Raw genomic sequence first — 25,498 nt, 5'->3', positions numbered from 1 at the left:
AAGTGGCAAGATTAATTTCTGACAAAATAAACTTTAAAGTTAAATCTACCACAAAGGACAAGGAAGGACACTATATAATGATTAAAGTGACAATATACCAGGAGAATATAAACATATTAAATATTAACACACCCAAAGACAGGGCTTCAAGATACATAAAAAAAATTCTAACAGCACTGAAAAGTGAGATAGACACCTCCACCATAAAGTAGGAAACTTCCATACACCACTTTCAGTGAAGGACAGAACATCCAGAAAGAAGCTTTAAAAAGACACTGAAGATCACAAACTCCACAATCAACCAACGTGACCTCAGAGATATACACAGAACACTCCACTCAACATCAGCCCAAGTATACTTTCTTTTCCAATGCACATGGAACATTCTCTACAACAAACCACCTATATAGGTCATAAAGCGAGCCTTAACCATAAAGCCATAAAAGTAGAAATCAATAATAGAAAAAGCAAGAACACGAAATCAAATATCTGGAAACTGAACAATACCCTGCTCAAAAAAATGACTGGGTTATAGAAGAAATTAAGGATGGAACAAAGAAATTTCATGGAATCCAATGAGAATGAAAACACTTCCTATCAGAACCTTTGAACATAGCTAAAGCAGTGCTCATAGATCAATTTATAGCAATAAATGCACACATACAAAAAGAAGAAAGGGCCAAAATCAAAGAATTATCCCTACAACTTCAATAAATAGAAAGAGAACAACAAAAGAAATCCTCAGGCACCAGAAGAAAGCAAATAATAAAAATTACAGTAGAATTAAATGAAATAGAAAACAGAAAAACAATTGAAAGAATTAACAAGACCAAAAGCTGGTTCTTTGAAAAAATTAACAAAATTGATAAACCACTGGCCAAACTGACAAAAGAAAAACAGGAGCGGAAGCAAACAGCCAGAATAAGAAATGAGATAGGTGATAACACAACACACCCAACTGAAATTAAAAGAATCATATCACAATATTATGAAAAATTGTAGTCTAACAAATTTGAAAACCTAGAGGAAATGGATGAACTTCTAGAAACATACTACCTACCTAAACTAACACAAACCGAGGTAGAACTAAATAAACCCATAACAAAAAAAGAGATTGAAAAGGTAATTAAAAACCTCCCAACAACAACAACAAAAAACGCCCTGGCCCAGATGGCTTCCCTGGAGAGTTCTATCAAACTTTCAGAGAAGAGTTAACACATTACTACTAAAGGTATTTCAGAGCACAGGAAAGGACAGAATACTCCCAAACTCATTCTATGAAGCCAGCATATCCCTGACATCACAAAACAAGAAAATTACAGACCTATATCCCTCATGAACTTAGATGCAAAAATCCTCAACAAAACTCTAGCCAAAAGAATTCAACAATGTAACAAAAAAAAATCCACCATAACCAAGTGAGATTCATACCAGGTATACAGGGATGGTTCAACATTAGAAAAACAATGTAATCCATTATAAAAATAAAACAAAAGACAACACCCACATGATTTTATCAATTGATGCAGAAAAGGCATCTGACAATGTCCAGACCCATTCATGATAAAAACTCTCAGCAAAATACGAATAGAGGGGAAATTCCTCAACATAATAAAGGGCATTTATACAAAGCCAACAGCCAACATCATCCTAAATGGAGAGAGTCTGAAAGCATTCCCCTTGAGAACCGTAACCAGTCAAGGATGCCCTTTATCACCACTCTTATTCAACATTGTTCTGGAGGTCCTAGCCAGAGCAATTAGGCTAGATAAGGAAATAAAGGGCATCTAGATTGGTAATGAAGAAGTAGAAGTATCTCTATTTGCAGATGACATGATCTTATACACAGAAAACCCTAAAGAATCCTAAAGAAAACTACTGAAACTAATACAAGAGTTCAGCAGAATTTCAGGATACAAGATAAACATACAAAAATCAGTTCGATTGCTCTAAACCAACAAAAAGAACATCGAAGAGGAAATCATCAAATCAATAACATTTACAGTAGTCCCAAAGAAGATAAAATACTGAGAAATAAATCTAACCAGAGACGTAAAAGACCTATACAAAGAAAACTACAAGACACTACTACAAGAAACCAAAAGAGACCTACCTAAGTGGAAAAACATACCTTGTTCATGGATAGGATGACTCAACATTGTAAAAATGTCTATTCTACCAAAAGCAATCTACAGATAACGATGCAATTCCGATCCAAATCCCGACACTTTTTTAATGAGATGGAGAAACAAATCACCAACTTCATATGGAAGGGCAAGAGACCCTGGGTAAGCAAAGCATTACTGAAAAAGAAGAACAAAGTAGGAGGCCTCAAACTACCTTATTTTAGAACGTATTATACTGCCACAGTAGTCAAAACAGCCTGGTACTGGTACAACAATACAAACACAGACCAATGGAACAGAATTGAGAATACAGACATAAATCCATCCACATATGAGCAGCTGATATTTCACAAAGGCCCAAAGTCAGTTAATTGGGGAAAAGACAGTCTTTTTAACAAATGGTGCTGGCATAACTGGATATCCATTTGCAAAAAAAAAGAAACAAGACCCACCTCACACCATGCACAAAAACGAACTCAAAATGGATCAAAGACCTAAATATGAAATCTAAAACGACAAAGATCATGGACGAAAAAATAGGACAACGCTAGGAGTCCTAACACATGGCATAAAAAGTATACAAAACATTACTGAAAATGCAGAAGAAAAACCAGGTAACTGGGAGCTCCTAAAATCAAACACCTATGCTCATCCAAAGCCTTCACCAAAAGATAAAAAAGACCACCTACAGACTGGGAAAAAGTTTTAGCTTTGACATTTCTGATCAGCGTCTGATCTCTAAAATAACCCAATTAAAAAAACAGGCAAAGGATATGAACAGACACCTCACCAAAGAAGACAGTGAGGCAACTAATAGATACATGAGGAAAGGCTCACGATCATTAGCCCTTAAAAAAAACCCTATTGCCCTTGAATCGATTCCGACTTAGCCAGTACAGAAATGCAAATCAAAACTACAATGAGATACCATCTCCCTCCAACAAGGCTGGCATTAATCCAAAACACACAAAATAATAAATGTTGGAGAGGTTGTGGAGAGACTGGGACACTTAAGACACTGCTGGTGGGAATGTCAAATGGTACAACCGCTTTGGAAATCAATTTGGCACTTCCTTAAAAAGCCAGAATAAAACTACCATACAAGCCAGCAATCCCACTCCTTGGAATGTATCCTAGTGAAATAAGAGCCTTTACACGAACAGATATATGCACACCCATGTTCACTGCAGCACTGTTTACAATAGCGAAAAGATGGAAGCAACCAAGGTGCCCATCAATGGATGAATAGATAAATAAATTACGGTATATTCACACAATGGAATACTACACATCGAAAAAGAACAATGACGAATGCGTGAAACATCTCATAACATGGAGGAATCTAGAAGGCATTATGCTGAGTGAAATTAGTCAGTTGCAAAAGGACAAATATTGTATGATACTAGTATCATAAGAACTCAAGAAATAGTTTAAACTGAGAAAAAAAAATTCTTTGATGGTTACAAGGGTGGGGAGTAGGGAGAGGGGTATTCACTAATTAGACAGTAGACATGAACTATTTTAGGTGAGGGGAAAGACAACAATATAGGCGAGGTCAGCACAACTGGACTAAAACAAAGGCAAAGAAGTTTCCTGAATAAACTGAACACTTTGAAAGCCAGAGTAGCAGGGACTGGGGTCTGGGGACCATGGTTTCAAGGGACATCTAGGTCAACTGGCATAATAAAATCTATTAAGAAAACATTCTGCATACCACTTTGGTGAGTGGCATCTGAGGTCTTCAACGCTAGCAACTGGCCATCTAAGATGCATCAATTGGTCTCAAACCACCTGGTGCAAAGGACAATGAAGAACACCAAAGACACAAAGTAATTATGAGCCCAAGCAACAGAAAAAGCCACATAAATCAGAGACTACATCATCCTGAGACCAGAAGAACTAGATGGAGCCTGGCTACAACACATGACTGCCCTGACAGGGAACATAACAGAGAATTCCCAATGAAGCAGGAGTGTACTGGGATGCAGACCTCAAATTCTCATCAAAAGACCAGACTTCATGGTCTAATTGAGACTAGAAGGACCCTGGATGTTATGGTCCCCAGACCTTCTGTTAGCCCAAGACTGGTACCATTTCCAAAACTCTTCAGCCTGATGAGGAGTGAGCTTCTTAGCTCAAGTAGACACATGAGACCATGTGGGCAGCTCCTGTCTAGAGGGGAGATGAGAAGGCAGAAGGGGACAGAAGCTGGGTGAATGGACACAGGAATACAGGGTGGAGAGAAGGAATGTGCTGTCTCATTAGAGGGAGAGAAACTAGGAGTATATAACTAAAACCAAACCAAACCCAGTGCCATTGAGTCGATTCCGACTCATAGTGACCCTGTAGGATAGAGCAGAACTGCCCCACAGAGTTTCCAAGGAGTGTCTGGCGGATTCAAACTGCTGACCCTTTGGTTAGCAGCCATAGCACTTAACCACTACGCCACCAGGGCTTCCAGGGGTATATAGCAAGGTGTATATGTATTTTTGTATGAGAGACTGACTTGATATGTAAACTTTCACTTAAAGTATAATAAAAAAAAAAAGGCTCAAATGTCTCTTTTTCTGGGATGCTTTCCCTAAACTCTCCAAGCTTCTCTTTCCTTCCCACCCAAGTCAAAAGTAATCACCTCTAGTTACATAAAATTAGTAACGTAACTCTTACCTTAGTGTTATAGTCATAGACATGAGTTGATTTCCCCTACAAGGTTCTGAGTTCCACAAGAAGGGAACCTATCAATTTGGAATTGCCACTTTCTCCTTGGAAACTCTATGGGGCAGTTCTACTCTGTCCTATAGGGTCGCTATGAGTGGGAATCGACTAGACGGCACTGGGTTTTTTGACCACACTATATGGCACCTGACTTGGCTTCAAAATTTTTTACTGGATTAATTTGGGAAGCAATGATCTCAACTAGCATGCCTGATCTGAAATAATGAAATGACAATAAGGCTTAACTCTTCCTGAGGGTATTTATTTTAAAGCAGAAGCAAGTTATCCAAACTCAATTTCTAATAAGAGGGAGAATCTATTCTCATAAATTCCCCTGGCCCCTAGAGATTCCATAACCACCACCACCATGATCAGTTTATACCATATCCCCCACCCACCAGCATCTTATTCCCAAAGCTTGGGCACTGCCCAGCCACAAACCACTTTCACAAGCTCTGGACTTCCACAGAGTTCAATGCTATTGAAATTATCAATTAGATAGAGAACACGAGTGGATGCAGATAATAACCAAGACCACAAATAAGCACATGTGGTGGCAGGCTTGCAGACTGCACTCCTGGAGTACTTCGGTTAATCACGGCTCCTCCAAGGCTGACACAGAGGCATTATGGACTCCAGACTCAGGCAGGGCTGCGTCAAGACCTGGCCTTCTACTCACTGTCCAAAGGGCCCCAAATCAGGGTCCAAATTAGTAAAATGGGGATGGATGTCAACATTGTAGCCTGTTAAGAAGAGTAAACAGAAGCAATGAAACAGGACCTGGGGAGGCAGGGCAGCCACAGAAATTAAAAGCTTCTGGAGCTTTTGAAGGAGTCCCTGGGTAGCTCTAATGGTTAAGAGGTTGGCTACTAACCAAAAGGCTGGCAATTCGAAGCTATTCAGAGGTACCTCAGAAGAAAGTCCTGGTAATCTGCTTCCAAAAGGTCACAGCCCTGAAAACCCTATGGAGCAGTCCTACTGACACACAGAATCAGCTCCTCAGCAGCGGGTTTGGTTTTTTGTTTTTTACCGGGAGGGGGAAGCTTTTGGAGTCTTCCTGATAGGTGGACTTGCCATCCGGAGTCCCATCAGGTTGCCATCTCCACCTAGAAGTTGGGCTAGTGACATACCTGTTCCCAATACGCATTTTCTTATCTGTAAAACAGAAATAACAGAACCTACCTAACACAAGGATTACCTTTGTGCCTGACACAGGAAAAAGACTGCCACACAGCAGCAGCACTCTAAAACTGTCTACTATTACTATGACCACGACTAGGAGTCTTCTTAATACTGTTATTACAGAAAACTGCCACATGTCAGCAGTTCTCCAATAGTTACAACCCAATCTTGACTGTCATTTACACATTGTGGAAAAACAAGCCTTTATTCCCATTCCATCCCAAAACTCCTCTAAAATGACATCACAAAGACATTAAACCATTTATCAAGCAGAAAAGGAAAGAAGACAACAACAGATCACATATTTCAACAAACTTTTACAAGGCAAGAAGCAGTCAGAGCAGAACACAGGTCACTGCCCACCCCGCAGAACTAGAGAGGGTCAGCCTTGGAAAAACCAAGGGCCACCAAAGGCTGGCCTGACGCTCAAATCTAACAAGAAGGAGCCACTGAAAGGGTGTACTCAAAGCAACTGGACTCCAGGTCCAACAGGAGACCTAAAGTTTTTCCTGAGAAAAAACTGAACCAAGGATCAGGTGGACACTTGAGACTATGCTGGCATCTCCTGTCTAGACAGGAGATGAGAGGGTAGCGGGGGTTAGAGGCTGGCGGGATGGACAAGAAAAGAGAGAGCAGAGGGAGGGTGCGGGCTGTCTCACTGGGGGAGAGCAGTTGGGAATACCTAGCAAGGTGTATATGGGTTTTTGTGTGAGAGACTGACTTGATTTGTAAACTTTTACTTAAAGCACAATTAAAAAAAAAAAAAAAGACTTCACCAAAAGAGTAAAAAGAGAACCTACAGACTGGGAAAAAAATTTTGGCTATTACAAATTGGACAAAGGTCTACTCTCTAAACTGTACAAGAAAATCCAAGACCTCTACAACAAAAAGACAAATAAAGCAATTAAAAAATGGACAAAGGAAAAGAACAGACAATTCAGCAAAAAAAAAAACATTTGAGCGACCAACAGACACATAAGGAAATGCTCACAGTCTCTAGCCATCGGAGAAATGCAAATCAAAACTTTCACTTAAAGCACAATAAAAACTTAAAAAAAAAAAACTGAACCAAGGAGGCAGGAGAACTGGCAACAGGGGAAATCAGAGTCAACTGCTTGAATAGTGGCACGTTCCATCCCCATCCAATGAGGTAATAAAAACTCTAGCAGCCAGTGTGTTAACCAGCACACCAGAGGCAGGCGATTGGAGGTTTCTTCTCTGCAGACACTGACTACCCCCAAAGAAGATGTAAAGGGCCTGATATTTGGGGTAGACCTCCCAATGAAAAGTCCACAAAGTCACTCTAAGGGAAGTCACTAGCTTCCATCCACAATCAACTTTCATCACCTTATTCTTAAGTATAGAAAGTCAAGAATCACTGGATCTTTTTGATCAAAACAAGCACAAAAAAGGATCCTCAAATGAACAGGCACACTGGACAATGCAGGAGAAATTTCAAAATATTGGAAAAATACACACACATTTATTCTAGAGATAAGCAAAATTATTACATACATAAAATAAGATGCTATGAAATGGAAACAGTGAACAAAAATAGGTTCTAAAATATAAAAACATGACAACTAAAATTTTTTAAATGAAAGACTGGAAGAAGCTGAAAAACATCCCCCTCCCCCCAAAATACAAAGAAATAAATGACAGGTGAGATAATCCAAACATCAATCCCAGGAGATTCAATAACCAAACCAATAGAAGTTTCAGAAAGAATAGAGGTAGGAAATTATTAAAGAAATAACTGGAATTTCTGGAAACTGAATGATATGAGTTTCTTGACTGAATGAGCCGACTAAATCAGGAAAAAGAAAAAAAAAAAGACATATAAAACTTCAAAAACCAGAGAAAACGAAAGTACTGCTGTTGTTGTTAGCTGCTATTGAGTCAACCCTTCTAGAAAGAAGGACCCGGCAGTCTACTTCTGAAAAGCATTAGCCAGTGAAAACCTCACGAATAGCAGCAGAACACTGTCTGATATAGCGCTGGGAGATGAGCCCCCCAGATTGGAAGGCACTCAAAAGATGACTGGGGAAGAGCTGCCTCCTCAAACTATAGTCAGCCTTAATGATGTGGATGGAGTCAAGCTTTCGGGACCTTCATTTCCTCATGTGGCACAACTCAAAACATGAAAAAACAGCTACAAACATCCATCAATAATCGAAACATGGAATGTACGAAGTATGAACCTAGGAAAATTGAAAATCGTCAAAAATGAAATGGAACGCATAAACATCAATATCCTAGGCATTAGTGAGCTGAAAAGGACTGGTATTGGCCATTTGGATTGGACAATCATGCAGTCTACTATGCCAGGTATGACAACCTGAAGAGGAATGGTATTGCATTCACTGTCAAAAAGAACATTTCAAGATCTATCCTGAAGTACAACACTGTCAGTGATAGGATAATATCCATACGCCTACAACGAAGACCAGCTAATAAGACTATTATTCAAGTTTACAGAACAACCACTGAGGCCAAAGATGAAGAAAGTGAAGATTTTTAACAGCTTCTGCAGTCTGAAATTGATCAAACATGCAATCAGGATGCACTGAAAATTACTGGTGATTGGAATGTGAAAGTTGTAAACAAGGAAGAAGGATGGGTAGTTCGAAAAATGGCCTTGGTGACAGAAACAATGCCGGAGATCGAATGATAGAATTTGGCAAGACCAACGACCTCTCCAATGCAAATACCTTTTTTCACCAACATAAACAGCAACTATCTATACACATGGACCTCACCAGATGGAACACACAGGAATCAAATCCACTACATCTGTGGAAAGAAACAATGGAAAAGCTCAATATCATCACTCAGAACAGTGCCGGGGCCAACAACAGAACAGACCACCAATTGCTCATATACAAGTTCAAGCTGAAACTGAAGAAAATCAGAGCAAGTCCATGACAGCCAAAATACGATCCTGAGTACATCCCACCCGAATTTAGAGACCATCTCAAGAATAGATTTGATGCGTTGAACACTAAGGACTGAAGATCGGATGAGTTGTTCAAGGACATCATACATGAAGAAAGCCAAGAGGTCACTGAAAAGACAGGAAAGAAATAAAAGACCAAGATGGATGTCAGGGAAGACTCTGAAACTTGCTCTCTAACATCGAGAGCTAAAGCAAAAAGAAAAAATGATGAAGTAAAAGAACTGAACAGTAGATTTCGAGCGGGGGCTCAAGAAGACAAGTATCATAATGACATGTGTAAAGAGCTGGAGATAGAGGTCCAAGAGGGAAGAACACGCGCAGCGATACTCAAGCTGAAAGAACTGAGGAAAAAGTTCAAGCCTCAAATTGCAATAGTGAAGGATTCTACGGGGAAAACATTAAACGACGCAGGAAGCATCGAAAGAAGATGGAAGGGATACAGAGTCATTATACCAAAAAGAATTTGTCAATGTTCAACCATTTCAAGAGGTAGCATATGATCTGGAACCCACAGTACTGAAGGAAGAAGTCCAAGCTGCACTGAAGACACTGGGGAAAAACAAGGCTCCAGGAACTGACAAAATATCAATTGAGAAGTTTCAACAAACGGATGCAGCGCTGGAGGTGCTCACTCGTCTATGCCAAGAAATATGGAAGGCAGCTTCCTGGCCAACTGACTGGAAGAGATCCATATTTATGCCTATTCCCAAGAAAGGTGATCCAAAGAATGCGGAAATTATCAAACAATATCATTAATATCACGCAAGCAAAATTTTGCTGAAGATCATTCAAAAGCAGCTGCAGCAGTATATCAAAAGAGAACTGCCAGAAATTCAGGCCAGTTTCAGAAGAGGACGTGGAACCAGGGATATCACTGCTGATGTCAGATGGATCCTGGCCGAAAGCAGAGAATACCAGAAGGATGTTTACCTGTGTGGATCGTAACAAATTATGGATACCATTGTGAAGAATGGAAATTCCAGAACACTTAATTGTGCTCATGAGAAACCTGTACATAGATCCAAGAGGCAGTTGCTTGGGCAGAACAAAGGATACTGATCGGTTTAAAGTCAGGAAAGGTGTGCATCAGGGTTGTATCCTTTTACCATACCTATTCAATCCGTAAGCTGAGCAAATAATCGGAGAAGCTGGACTACATGAAGAAGAACAGGGCATCAGGATTGGTGGAAGACTCATTAACAACTTGCGTTATGCAGACGACACAACCTTGCTTGCTGAAAGTGAAGAGGGCTTGAAGTGCTTACTGATGAAGATCAAAGACCACAGCCTTTAGTATGGATTACACCTCAACATAAAGAAAACAAACATCCTCACAGCTGGATGAATAAGCAACATCATGACATGGAAAAGAGATTGGCATTGTCAACAATTTCATTTTACTTGTTGATCCACAAACAACATCCCTGGAAGCAGCAGTCAAGAAATCAAAAGATGCACTGCACTGGGCAAATCTGCTGCAAAGGTCAGTGCCTGATCTCTAAAATCTATGTGATACTGCAAAAACTCAACTACAAAAAGACAAATAACCCGATTAAAAAATGGGCAAAAGATATGAAGAGACACCTCACTAAAGAAGACATTTGGGTAGCTAACATAACCCACCCACTGCCGTCGAGTCGATTCCGACTCATAGCGACCCTATAGGACAGGGTAGAACTGCCCCATAGAGTTTCCAAGGAGCGCCTGGCAGATTCAAACTGCCAACCTCTTGGTTAGCAGCCATAGCACTTAACCACTACACCACGAGGGTTTCCAGCTAACAGATATATGAGGAAATGTTCACGATCATTAGCCATTAGAGAAATGCAGATCAAAACTACAATGAGATTTCATCTCACTCCAACAACACTGGCATTAATCCAAAAAACACAAAATAATAAATGTTGGAGAGGCTGTGGAGAGACTGGAACACTTATACACTGCTGGTGGGAATGTCAAATGATACGACCGCTTTGGAAATCGATTTGGCGCTTCCTTAAAAAGCTAGAAATAGAACTACCATCCAAAACCAAAAACCAAATCCAGTGCCGTCAAGTTGATTCCGACTCTTAGCGACCCTACAGGACAGAGTAGAACTGCCCCACAGAGTTTCCAAGGAACACCTGGTAGATTCAAACTGCCGACCCTTTGGTTAGCAGCCGTTGCACTTAACCACTACACCACCAGGGTTTCCCAGAACTACCATACGATTGAGCAATCCCACTCCTTGGAAAATATCCTAGAGAAATAAGAGCCTTTACACAAACAGATAGATGCACACCCATGGTTACTGCAGCACTGTTTACAATAGCAAAAAGATGGAAGCAACCAAGGTGCCCATCAACAGATGAATAGATAAATAAATTATGGTATAGTCACACAATGGAATACTACGCATCAATAAAGAACAATGAGGAATCTGTGAAACATTTCATAAATGGAGGAACCTGGAAGGCATTATGCTAAGTGAAATTAGTCGGTTGCAAAGGGACAAATATTGTATAAGACCACTATTGTAAGAACTTGAGAAACAATTTAAACTCAGAAAAAAACATTCTTTTGTGGTTACAAGAGGGGGGAGGGTGGGAGTGAGGGTGGAAGGGGGCATTCGCTAATTAGATAGTAGATACGAACTACTTTAGGTGAAGGGAAAGACAGCACACAATACAGGCGAAGTCAGCACAATTGGACTAAACCAAAAGCAAAGAAGTTTCCTGAATAAACTGAATGCTTCAAAGACCGGTGTAGCAGGGAAAGGGGTCTGGGGACCATGCTTTCAGGGGACATCTAAGTCAACTGGCATAATAAAATCTATTAAGAAAACATTCTGCACCCCGCTTTGAAGAGTGGCGTCTAGGGTCTTAAACGCTAGCAAGCAGCCATCTAAGATGCATCAATTGGTCTCAACTTACCTGGAGCAAAGGAGAATGAAGAACACCAAGGACACAAGGCAATTACAAGCCCAAGAGACAGAAAGGACCATATGAACCAGAGACTACATCATCCTGAGACCGGAAGAACTAGATAGTGCCCGGCTACAACCGATGACTGCCCTGACAGGGAACACAACAGAGAAGCCCTGAGGGAGCAGGAAAGCAGTGGGATGCAGACCCCAAATTCTCAAAAAAGGCCAGACTTAATGGTCTGACTAAGACTGGAAGGACCCCGATGGTCATGGGCCCAGACCTTCTGTTGGCCCAGAACAGGAACCATTCCCGAAGCCAACTCTTCAGACATGGACTGGACTGGACAATGGGTTGGAGAGGGATGCTGGTAAGGAGTGAGCTTCTTGGATCAGGTGGACACTTCAGACTATGTCTGCATCTCCTGCCTGGAGGGGAGATGAGAGGGTAGAGGGGGTTAGAAGCTGGTGATATGGACACAAAAAGAGAGAGTAGAGGGAGAGAGCAGGCTGTGTCACCAGGGGAAGAGTAATTGGGGGTGTGTAGCAAGGTGTATATGGGTTTTTGTGTGAGAGACTGACTTGATTTGTAAACTTTCACTTAAAGCACAATAAAAATTATTTAAACAAAAAAAATCTGCTGCAAAGGACCTCTTTAAAGTGTCGAAAAGCAAACATGTTACCTTGAAGACTAAGGTGGGCCTGACCCAAGCCACGGTATTTTCAATCGAATCATATGCATACGAAAGCTGGACAATGAATAAGGAAGACTAAAGAAGAACTGACGCCTTTGAATTGTGGCATTGGCAAAGAATATTGAATATACCATGGACTGCCAAAAAAATGAACAAATCTGTCTTGGAAGAAGTACAACCAGGATGCTCCTTAAAAGCAAGAACGGCAAGACTACATCTTACATACTTTGGACATGTTGTCAGGAGGGATCAGTTCCCGGAGAAGGACATCATGCTTGGTAAAGTACAGGGTCAGCGGAAAAAAGGAAGACCCTCAATGTGGTGGATTGACACAGTGGCTGCAACAATGGGCTCAGGCATAAGGGTGGTGCAGGACTGGGCAGTGTTTCATTCTGTTGTGCACAGGGTCACTCTCAGTCCGAACTGACTCAACAGCATCTAACAACAACAACACTGAGTCAACCCAGACTCATGCCAACCCCATGCACAACAGGATCATCCCATTGTACTCTACAGGGTTTTCACTGGCTGATTTTTTGGCAGTAGATCACCAGGCCTTTCTTCCTAGTCTATCTTAGTCTGGAAGCTCCTCTGAAGGCTGTTCAGGATCACTGCAACACACAAGCGTCCACTGGCAGACGACTGGTGGTTGTGTCTGAGGTGCATCTGTTGAGAACTGAATCCAGGTTACCCATGTGATAAGGGAGAATTCGATCGCTAAACTACCACTGCCCACCGAAAGGGTCCTAAGCTTCAAATGAACTAACAAAAATGAATCAGAACAGCTTTGGATTTTTCATCAGAAACCCTTAAAGCCAGAAAACAGTGTGAAAATGTCATCAAAATTGTGAGAAAAAATTATTTTCAACTTAATATTCTAAATCCAGCCAAACCATCTGTAGAGTCTGAGAATAGGATAGATACCTTCAGACATGCAAGACCTTAATAATTTATCTACCATTCCACTCCTTCTTAGGAAGCTACCGAGGACATAGTTTAGCAAAATGAAGAAGCAAACCAAGAAAACGGAAGATAGGAGATCAGGAAACAATCTCCGAGACAGGAGAAAAATGACATAAATTTCGGAACAAATAACGCTACTGTCCAGGTTAGGGCAAAAGGATGGGAGGGAGGCTCCAGTGGGGAGTCTCCATGAGGAAACCAAGTGGAACTGACAGATAATTTGATCTGTTTGAGCACCTGGAAAAAAATATGGAAAGAGAGTTATAACACATCTATCTGTTGGACTACTGAGAGAATATAGCCGTAAATGCATGGAAAACTAAAAAAAAAAAAAACTTAAAGGTAATTATTTACTCTGGGAAAAAGAGAAAATATACAGGAAAGGTAACCTAACCATAGGTTACTGTCTAATTCAGAAGTGAACAATAAATATGTACATAACAATATAAACATCGCCTGTGTTACCAAAAATTGACATGTAACTATACACGAGAGAAACGGGTACAAGTTCAATTATTTTACTAGGAAGTCAAATGATTACATTGATTTAGAAATATGAAAGTAAAAAAAAAAAAAAATAGTTGAAACAGTATCTGTCTCTGGAAAGAGCTTGGCAGATAAAAAGGCCAAAGGCAGGAAACTGCTCCTTTTCGTTTCAAGCCTCACAGCACTATTCGGTGTTTTTTTAATACTATGCTTTTTTTTTTTATGCTTAAGTATTAATTTGATTAAAACAACAACTTACTATCACGGGCAATCAGCTCACTTTATGAGGCTGTTGCTGTCAATTTCACGTATAAGTTTCTGGCTTGGAATTTCAAATGTGTTTTCTTGTACAAACACTTTAAAATGGTTAGTTTCCCAAACCAGCTTTCAGAAGGCATTTAACCTATGATGGTACAGAAATATGGTACAAAAGTGCTATTTCAAGTGCTCTTTTTCAACACTGTAACAATTTCTGTGGGGAACGGAATTTTGAGAATTCAGGATGTCTGATACACATCTCAGCCCTGTTCACTTGCTCCTGCCCAACCAGGGCCAGCCAAGGAATACTTTAAAGGTAGAACGTACAGGGGAGATGGGAAACGATGGAAGGAGAGAACCCGGATCTAGGAGGAGGGACAGACAGTCAAGAGACGCATCCTTAACAAGTCAAGTCTATCTGCATTAGGGAAAATAATGCTAGAGGTCCCTCATGCCTTAGGGGTTGGAGATGATCCTCTCTCCCCTCCCTCCAACCAGTGGCAACCCTAGAGGGGTGGGGGGGGGGTGGGGGTGCAGACCATACCAGGTGACACTGTCAGAGGGGTGACACCAAAATGACTGTCTATAAAATTTTTGTGCAGTGTTTCAGCAGAAATTTATTTTCTATGAAGACATCCCTGTTGGGTAGTTAGTTAGAACAACACAACGAAACCATTTTTTGAAAGCCCAGCTTACATGTATCAATATACCCACAAGGGTAAAACTCTATGCTAATTTACTTTTTGAACTTTCTGATGTGCTCAGCTCAGAGCTGACATTGTTACCCAATTACAACGATGCTTCAAACCATCTGGTTTCACCTGCGCTCCTGCTCTTCATTGCTGCCAGTGTTTCCATAGTTGCTGATTTTGTCAAATTTTCTGGTGTTTCAGCTACAATATTGTGGTAAACTTTTTTTGTAAACCTATACCAATAACTTTTTTGAGAATGAAGTAGCAATTAAAGGAAAAGAAGGAGTAACATACAGGAATTATGATTTAGGAGTAACAATACAAAAAACATTACTAAGGATTCTGTATGGTCTGGTGCAGAAGGTCAATGGGGGGTGGACACCATGAGTTACTACCACACTGGGTGACGCTAACCAAAGCGAAGCCACTGCTTAGTGAAGCCCTTCCTGGGTATAAACTAAACTAAAAAAAAAAAAAACTAGATGGTCATAAATCAAAGGCTTCTTCTGCTAGGAATACCGCTAAGAAAGTCAGTTCTCAGTCTGCCTTTGAATAAGGTAACAGATGTATCATTTCGAGCAATAATTAGCAATTTCTTTCCCACCATGTCATAATCAAACTTCCACATACACAATATTTTCAATTCGTTCAATAAAAAGTTGATTGTCATCTATGTCAACACTAAGTTTGACTTCTAAAAAAGATTATGAAATAGGCTACCTCGAGCAAAAACCAAAAACCAAACCCAGTGCCATCGAGTCAATTTCAACTCATAGCAACCCTATAGGACAGAGTAGAACTACCTTGAGCAAGTTACTTTAAAGCCTTGCTTTCCTCATCTCTAAAATGGAACGATGAAGCCTGCCCCATTGGGTCACAGAAAAATTAGAGGAAATAACACATGGAAAGCACTCAGGGCCAGGTTCTACTTTGCCATACAGGGTCGCTAGGAGTCAGAATGGAATCCAGGCACACAACACGAACAACACTGCAGGTAATTAGTGTCAGTCCCTATGGGTCCCCTGTGCCCCACCCCCACTCCTGGCTGGAGAGGGAAGAGAAATACATGTAAACAAAGTCACAAATTATATAAGGGCTTTTAACCAAAAGAGCTTTACAAAACCATACATACTACATTTTTTAAAATTATGTGTGATGTGAGGCGATTTATAAGCATTCATTATGTTTTAAGTACTAAGCCAATTTGCAGTTTTAAAATTCAGCTAATAGACTAAAAAGAGAAGAACTGCACGACACTACAAAACACAGCATTCTTCTTTGGTAAAAGAACACAAAGCTATATATGTAAAAATGTCTAAACAGTCTGCTAAAAGCAATTCCATTTCAACATCGGGTCAATCTCAACAGGCCTCGAGAAAGTCCTTTAAGTTAAAAAAAAAAAGACTGACATAATGGATACTTAAGAATGATTCCTTTCCCCTCAAACACGCAGATGTACCATTACCTGAACTGAAATAAAGGAATCACGATAATATACAAAAGAAAGAGAATTTCGAGGTATCTGCAATTACCAAAAACTTCCCTTTGGGGGCCATTTCAGTCAGACCTTCCTCTCAGGGGTCATTTCCGGAATCCCCAAAGTTCCAACATGAAGACACCATTATTTTTTAAATCTTTCCCCAAATGACAACGCTAATTACGAAGAACCACCAACCGACTCAAAGGCACGTCTCCTGTCCTTTCAAGGTATTCAAATTAGGCGAATGGCCCCGAAATACCCCAACACATTCAAGACAAAAGTCAGAAAGGTACCGAAGAAGCTAAAAGGTTGGCTACCTATGAATTCACTGTTTACAAACAGGCTTATCCGTCCCAAGATTTAGAGGCTGCCACGAGTATTAGGTGTCTTTATAACCTCTCTCCCTTTTTTTTTTTAAGTGTGATAACCGGAAAAGTATGAGCACAGTAGCGCGGCCTCTGCTGGGCATCAAAATTACAGTCAAGAGTTGCAAGTTCAGCCTAAAATGTTTTCATCTACCCAAAGCTCAGGGCCCTAGAGTGACACGCACAAGGACGGGTCCACGGAAACCCGCGCGCACGGGGGAAGAGCTGGCTGGGCGCGTGAGTGCGGGGAGTGAAGACGGGCTGGAGAGGCTGCCCGGGGCGCCAAAGGCCTGGATCGGCAGCTCCTCGCGGCAGCCGGGGGTTCCCCGCGGCGCCAGGCAGCCAGCCGAAGGCGGGAGGACCGCGGCGGAGCCAGGGCGGGAGCCGGGCAGGGCCACACCTCCCCGCCAGCACAGCAGGCCAGGCCGGAGCGCGCGCGACCGGGGCGCAGGCGACAGGGGGATCGCTCGGCTCCAGGGCGCGCAGGCCGGAAGCAGCGCGGGCCCGCCCCGGCCCGACGCGGCCCGACGCGGCCCGCCCCGCCCCGCCGCCCCGGCCCGGCCGCCTCACTCACCGATCAGCCGGCGCACCTCGTCCTCGCTCAGGTAGAGGCTCACGCTGGGCCCCGCGGCCGAGGGCGTGAGCGCAGGCGGCCGCGGGGCCGGGGCGGCGGCGGGCGCGGGCAGCAGCGGCAGCAGCGCAAGCAGGAGCAGCAGCGGCGGCGGCGGGGCCCTCAGGCCGCGGGTCCCCGGGAGGCGGCCCCGGCCCGGCGGCCCCAGCCGCGCTCTCCCGCGCATGGCCGCCACCGCCGCCGCCGCGGAGGAGAAGTGTCGGCCACCGGCTGCGCCGCCGCCGCCCACCCCCGGCCCCGAGCCCCTCACCCCTCACAGCCCCGAGCCGGGGGCGGCCGCCCAGCTCATCGCGCCGCCGGCCCGTGGCAGCTGGCCGCCGCTTCAGACCGCCGGAGCGCGCCGCCGCCGCCGCCGCCTCCAGGGCGGCATCGTCCACGGCGGGGCTCTCGTCCGCGGGAGCGCGCGCGCGCCGCCGCCGCCCTCGAGAGCGCGCACGCACCCACGCACGGCTCCTCCGGGAGGGCGGAGGCGGTGGGGCCGAGGCAGTGGGGCCTCGCCGGCAGCGGTGCTGTGATGTTAAAGTGCCTTCTGGGGGAAGGGGGTCTCTGGCCGCCCTCTCTAAAAGTGCCCGTCCCCGCCCCACGTTGTCACTGTGGCTTGTGTTTGCTTGTCTATTGTCTCTGCTTTCCTGACAAAGAGTCCAGAAAGGCTGCGGGGTGGACTCCCAACATGCACGGAAATGCCTGGATGCTACGCTCTGGTTGGAAAAAGGCGTGCTTTTCTGTTTTGTCAGAAAATGAAGACAAATAGAAATCTCCTTTTATCCCACTACTCGGGTATCAACGTTTAACATGTCCGTGTCTTTTCTGATGAATATATGCTATACATTTCCAAAAAGATCTTACTCAGCAAACTTTAGTAACCTTATTTTTACGCGTTACTCATTTTTATTTTTCAGAACCCTTCTGCGTCACTATAATAAACCTGCATCTGGTGGTGTTAACCTGTGCTCCGTGCCTGCCTTCGACGGCCTCCCAATCATCTGAACTTGTGCACGCTTTCTCTATCTGTGTATTTGTGTGTGTCCGTATCTGTTCCTGTGTATCTCTGTGTCCGTGTCAGTGTGTGCTTGCCATTTTGTGTCTGGGTGTGTATACTAGAGCACATACGTAGAAGTGGTTGTAAATTTTATCATTTATCCTAGGGAGTCCCTGTCCCCAAAAGAGGTTAAGAATCACAGATACACCTAGTCTTTTTTTAAAAGGCGCAGAGAGAGCCAGTGCACTGACTTCACGCCTCATGTTGGATTTATGTGAGATGCTCACCATCGTGGGCAAACTTGCTCCGGGGGCCCCCTTTCCGTGACACTTCCAACTGTTCCTGCCCAGCCAGGGTCACCTTGCCACTGTGGGCAGGCCCCAGCCTGTCCCCAGGCCGCTTGCTCGGCCCTCGCTTAGGTGGCTTAGTTGCTGCGGGGCCAGGCCCGACTCCAGCCGCAGTTGCTCCCCTCATGTGGGCGGGCGGTGAGGCCCTAGAAGGCGCTAGGGAATAGTAGGGAAAGAGAAGCCCATAAGCCGGAAGTCCTGGAACTTGATTTTTCTGTTTTAGTGACAGGGATGGATTCGATTTAGAGATGAGTGGCCTCCATTTGTCCAGCTTCAGCCCGGGGACACTGTTTCCATCATCCTGCCGGAAAAGGCTGAGGACTGAGAAGCACTCCATTAGAGAGCATTAAAAACCACAAAAGCCAGCAAAAATAACTTCCATTTAGGCAACCACTGCCACCTATGAAGCCAGGGCTCTGTTAGGAAAGGCTTTGGGCTGGGAACATGCTTTGTGAACAGAGTTCTCAATTCTGACAGGAGGCATTTTTTAAAGGATGGCATAGTATTCCCTGGAAACCCTGCTGGTGTAGTGGTTAAGTGCTATGACTGCTAACCAAAGGCCGGCAGTTTGAATCCACCGTGCGCTTCTTGGAAACCCTATGGGGCAGTTTTATTTATTTATTTTTTTTATAGGGTCAGTATGAGTTGGAATCGACTTCTCGGTAATGGGTACAGAACTGCCTACACTTTCTAAAATGTTTGCCTTACGTAAGGAAGCGCCTGTTTTTTAGGGGTTCTTTTTTTTTTTTTTTACTACTTCTTAATCTCCTTTTGTGAGTGACTTCTTGAGGCAGTCTGTGATGTAAACACAGCACAGAGCTGCCAATTAGGCTTGGGTCCTGGCACTTATTGTGTGGCCTCGGGAAAAATCATCTAAAATCCCTGAGCCTGGGTTTCCTCATTCATAAAAAGGGAGTGTCTCACAGGGCTTTTTACAGGATTTAATCAGAGAGATATAAGCAAAAGACCTAGCAAGACAATGGGTAGGTGTCACACCCATTGTTATTATTGTTATGATGAATCCCATCCCTTTAATGACCACTTCCTGTGAAAGTTTCATCACCCATTTCCAGCACCCATTACCTCAAAACGGTTCAAACCGGGTGCCCTCAAGGACATCAATCAAGAGTACCTTGCCTGGCCCAGGGCCAGATCTCAATAAACATTCGTGCCTTTCAGTAAACAAATGTTTACAGTATGCCTACTGCATACCAGGTATGCTAAGCCTTGGGGACAGCAGTGACCAAGGTGACCCTTGAAGATTTTTATTTAAAATGTTTATTGCATGTTTTCATCAGTGGTATGTAGAAAAAGTCAGTGGTGTTCAAAGTGTGGCTCCAGGGCCAGCAGCATCAGTTTTCACGTAAAGAAATGCAAACTCCTGGACCCCACCCCAGAATTATAGGATTAACAATCTGTGTTGCCACAGGCCCTGCAGGTAGAGGTGGTGAAAATTGTTAACACTCCACTGCTGACCTAAAGGTTAGCGGTTCACACCCCCCCAGCAGTACCACAGAAGAGAGGCCTGCTTCCATTAAGAGTATAGCCAAGAAAACTCTGCGGAGCAATTCCACTCAGTAACACACAGGGTCACCATGAGCTGGAATCGACAACAATGGGTTTTGGTTTGGCAGTTGCTGGCTAACACGGCAGGGTCATCTCTCTCACTACCGTCTCTTCTTTGGGTTATGGGAGCAGCCGGCTCATCGGCTTCTCTGCTTTAGCCCTTACTTCTTCAGTCTTTCTCAACACAGTAGCTAGGGTCATCTTGTTAAACTTCAGTCGATCATATCACACTCTGGCTCTGAAATGTCCAGCGGCTCCCCAATTCATCTAGAATAAAAGCCTAAATCCTTACAAGGTGTCAAGGCAGTTCGACTCTCCCTCTGCTCACTCAGCTCCAGCCACAATGGTTTCCTTGCTGTTCTTCGAACACACCAGACACAACCCTGCTTCAGGGCCTGCACACTAGCTATTTTCTCTGCCTGGAATCCTCTTCCCTCTGACATTTACATGGCTTTATTTCTCACCTCATTCAAATCTATATCCAAATGTTAACTTTTAAGTAGGATCGAAGTCGTAAGCTTCCCAATACTCTAAAAACCCACAGAGAAGGTACTTGTTCCCAGTCTCTTCTTTCCTGTCTCTGCAGGGTGCTTGGTCTCAGACAAAGGCCTCCCCAGAGCCCCAAGCCCATCTCTGGAGAGGGACCCTCCTCCCCCTCTGATCACCAAGGTGTGGGTGGCAGCATTTGAAATTTCCCAAAAAGCCTCAGTGTGAAAATGCCGGGAGACTGCCCTGGGTCTCCTGAGGTTTCCTTGCCTAGGGGAAACGAAGGCCACAGTCACCACCACTCTCCACATTCCGCACCCCCCCCCCCCGGTTTTGTTTGTCACCGTGGTTGATCTTAAATTTCTGAAGATTCAGAAAATACCATCATTAGAACTTGTCGCTTCACTACTCCCAAAAAATCCCAGCCTTAGGCTTGAGCTGCCACGGGGTGGGTGGCTGGGTGGCTGGGAGGAAGAACTGGGGCCACAGAGGAACCAAGTGCATCATCCCGGGCGGGGGTGGAGTGGGGTTGAGGATGCCGGGATAACGGAGATGACAGGGTGACCCAAGTGTGGAGTCTGGCACCAGCTCATCAGAGTACCAGCTCATGCCCACAAGGGTAGACACAGTCCACCCCAGAGCTCCCCAGCCCTGAGAACAGCTTCCCAACACCAACCACACCCACTCATCTGGGGAAGAGGGGCTGGGAAGGGGGTGGCTCTAAGTTCTGAAAAATTTTCAAAAAGGAGTTGGGAACAGTGATCCTGGGTACACTACAATAGAGCAGTTTAGTTTTGTAAAACTTCTCCCTCCATAGGTAATACAGTAAATCACTTGTACCGTAGAAGAGTGAAGCAGCCCGGAAGTATACCTAGTAAAGTGTAAACATCCCCATCGCACACCCTCGTCTCTAGCCCCACACCCCAACTTTTGTATGTTCTCATAACCCTTTCTCTAGACACCTACCTACATGTACATGTATTTAGGAACACAGTTATGTGTGGGGTTTTTGTTTTGTGTCTTTTTAAATTATTATTACAGAAATGGGATCATACAAAAACTATTGGCTCACCCTAAATGCATTGCCGTGTATCACAGGGTTTTCTTGGCCGTAATCTTTATGGAAACAGATGACCAAGCCTTTCTATGAGTGGCAAGTTACTATGAGTGGTGGGGTCCATGGGTGGTGCAAACAGTTAATGGGATAGGCTGATAATGGGAAGGTTGGAGGTTTGAGTTCACCCAGAGGCACTTCAGCAGAAAGGACATGATCTACTTGGAAAAAAATCAACCACTGGAGACCCTGTGGAGCACAGTTCTGCTCTGACACGCGTGGGGTCACCATGAATTGGAATTGATTTGATGACAACTGGCTTAATACCAGGTTATTCATTTTATTTTTGACAGTCTGCTGAAAGAAAATATTTTCCCGTTGTTTAATCTACATTACACTTATTTCTAATGAGACCGCGCACATTTTGCCTGTTTTTCCGTAGGGTCATTTGTCTTCATGTTGGTTTGTAGATATTTTCTTTTGCTGTATCCTTTGTCATTTACCTTTGCTTAGGATGCCCTTTGCTGAATTGAACTTTTGGATTTTTATTTTAGATAAATCTGACAATCTTTACCTTTATGTCTCCTGCTTTTATTGTCTTGCTCAGAGGACCCAATAATTAACAATTTCTGTATTTTTCATAGGTGTTTATAAAATTTCATTTTAAAATTATTAGCTGTTTACTCCATCTGGAATTTAGGTTTATGGATGGCATATGTCAACAATTTTATTTTTTCCATATGTAGCCATTTGTCCCAAACACTGTTTATTATATTTATTGAGTATTGAACTTTAGTAGATGTATCCAGCTTCCAACAAAACAAAAACTTTAGCATGCTTTCACTTTCCTCTTCCCTTAAATACTCTTCCGTGTTGAGATCTTCTAGTCTACACTGTCTAGTACAGCATCCACTAGCCACATATGGCTACCGAGCACTTGAAATTGGCTAGTCGGAACTGAGATGTGCTGTGTATAATACATACCCCAGAATTTGAAGACTTAGTATGAAAAAAGTACGTAAAATATTGCATTAATAAAGCTTTATACTGATTACATGTTGAAATGATGATAGTTTACACATATTAGGTTAAATATTCTGCTGCTAATCATAAGGTTTTCACTGGCTAATTCTTTTCAAAAGTAGACCACGGGTCCTTCTTCCTAGTCTGTCTTACTCTAGAAACTCAGCTGAAACTCATCTGCTTGGGTGACCCTCCTGGTATTCAAATACCAGTGGCATAGCTTCCAGCATCACAGCAATGTACAACCCCCACGCTACGACAAACTGATAAATGTGTGGTGGATATAGTGCCAGAAGCTGAGCCCTCGGAAGGCACTCAAAATACGACTGGGGAAGAGCGCCTCCTCAAAGTAGCGTTGACCTTAATGATGTGGATGGAGTCAAGCTTTCAGGACCTTCCTTTGCTGATGTGGCACAACTCAAAATGAGAGGAAACAGCTGCAAACATCCATTAATAATCAGAACCTGGGATGTACAAAGTATGAATCTAGGAAAATTAAAAATCATCAAAAATAAAATGAAATGCATAAAGATTGATATCCTAGGTGTTTGTGAGCTGAAATGGACCGGTATTGGTCATTTTGAATCAGACAATCATTTGGTCTACTATGCCGGGAATGACAACTTGAAGAGGGATGGCACTGCATTCATCGTCAAAAAGAACATTTCCAGATCTATCCTGAGGTACAATGCTGACAGTGATCGGATAATTTCCGTACACATACAAGAAAGACAAGTTAATATTATTATTCAAATTTATGCACCAACCACTAAGGCCAAAAATGAAGAAACTGAAGATTTTTACCAACTTCTGCAATCTGAAATTGTACATTCAGTCAGGATGCACTGATAATTCTTGGTGATTGGAATGCGAAAGTTGAAAACGAAGGATCGGTAGTTGGAAAATATGGCCTTGGTGATAGAAAGGATGCCAGAGATCACATGATAGAATTTTGCAAGACCAACGACTTCTTCATTGCAAATACCTGTTTTCACCAACATAAACGGCAACTATACACGTGAACCTTGCCAGATGGAATACACAGGAATCAAATCAACTGTATCTGTGGAAAGAGATGATGGAAATGTGCAATATCATCACCAGAACAAGGCTAGGGGCTGACTGCGGATCAGACCATCAATTACTCTCATGCAAGTTCAAGTTGAAACTGAAAAAATTAGAACAAGTCCACAAGAGCTAAAATACCACCTTTAGTATAAAAAAAAAACCCACCTGAATTTAGAGACCATCTCAAGAATAGATTTGACACATTGAACACTAATGACCAAAGACCAGACGAGTTGTGCCACGACATCAAGGACATATACAAGAAGAAAACAAGACATCATTAAAAATACAGGGGAGGAGAGGCGGGGCCAAGATGGCGGACTAGGTGGACGCTACCGCGGATCCCTCTTGCAACAAAGACTCGGAAAAACAAGTGAATCGATCACATACATAACAGTCTACGAACCCTGAACAACAAACACAGATTTAGAGACGGAGAACGAACAAATACGGGGAGGCAGCGATTGTTTTCAGAGCCTGGAGCCAGTGTACCAGTCAGTGGATTTTCTGGAAAAACTAGTTTCCCAGTGATGGCTCGGAGACAGCAGTCCATATCAAACCACATAAAGAAGCAGACCATGACAGCTTCTCCAACCCCCCAAACAAAAGAATCAAAATCTTTACCAAATGAAGATACAATCCTGGAATTATCAGATACAGAATATAAAAAACTAATTTACAGAATGCTTCAAGACATCACAAATGAAATAAGGCAAACTGCAGAAAAAGCCAAGGAACACACCGATAAAACTGTTGAAGAACTCAAAAAGATTATTCAAGAACATAGTGGAAAAATTAATAAGTTGCAAGAATCCTTAGACAGACACCATGTAGAAATCCAAAAGATTAACAATAAAATTACAGAACTAGACAATGCAATAGGAAGTCAGAGGAGCAGACTCGAGCAATTAGAATGCAGACTGGGACATCTGGAGGACCAGGGAATTAACACCAACATAGCTGGAAAAAAATCAGATAAAAGAATTAAAAAAAAATGAAGAAACCCTAAGAATCATGTGGGACTCTATCAAGAAGGATAACTTGCGAGTGATTGGAGTCCCAGAACAGGGAGAGGGGACAGAAAACACAGAGAAAATAGTTGAAGAACTCCTGACACAAAACTTCCCCGACATCATGAAAGACGAAAGGATATCTATCCAAGATGCTCATCGAACCCCATTTAAGACTGATCCAAAAAGAAAAACACCAAGACATATTATCATCAAACTCGCCAAAACCAAAGATAAAGAGAAAATTTTAAAAGCAGCCAGGGAGAAAAGAAAGGTCTCCTTCAAGGGACAATCAATAAGAATAAGTTCAGACTACTCAGCAGAAACCATGCAGGCAAGAAGGGAATGGGACGACATATACAGAACACTGAAGGAGAAAAACTGCCAGCCAAGGATCATATATCCAGCAAAACTCTCTCTGAAATATGAAGGCGAAATTAAGATATTTACAGATAAACACAAGTTTAGAGAATTTGCAAAAACCAAACCAAAGCTACAAGAAATACTAAAGGAT

The 25,498-nt window shown here is 42.9% G+C and overlaps 1 protein-coding gene across 3 annotated transcripts in view; it reads right to left on the bottom strand.

Annotated features, from left to right (window-relative positions):
• RYK (receptor like tyrosine kinase) overlaps nucleotides 1-17,617 on the bottom strand; it is a 162,627-nt gene extending 145,010 nt beyond the window's left edge. For all 3 annotated transcript variants that reach the window (XM_064277290.1, XM_064277291.1, XM_064277292.1), the window contains exon 1: nucleotides 17,395-17,617. In XM_064277290.1, the coding sequence (XP_064133360.1) occupies nucleotides 17,395-17,617 (223 nt within the window). The remainder of the gene's footprint in view (nucleotides 1-17,394) is intronic.
• Between the last annotated feature and the right edge of the window lie 7,881 nt (nucleotides 17,618-25,498).

This window comes from Loxodonta africana, chromosome 26, assembly GCF_030014295.1.
Source record: "Loxodonta africana isolate mLoxAfr1 chromosome 26, mLoxAfr1.hap2, whole genome shotgun sequence".
NCBI lineage: Eukaryota > Metazoa > Chordata > Mammalia > Proboscidea > Elephantidae > Loxodonta > Loxodonta africana.
The sequence above is the reverse complement of the archived record's forward strand: the minus strand, read 5'-3'. Positions and strand labels throughout refer to the sequence as shown.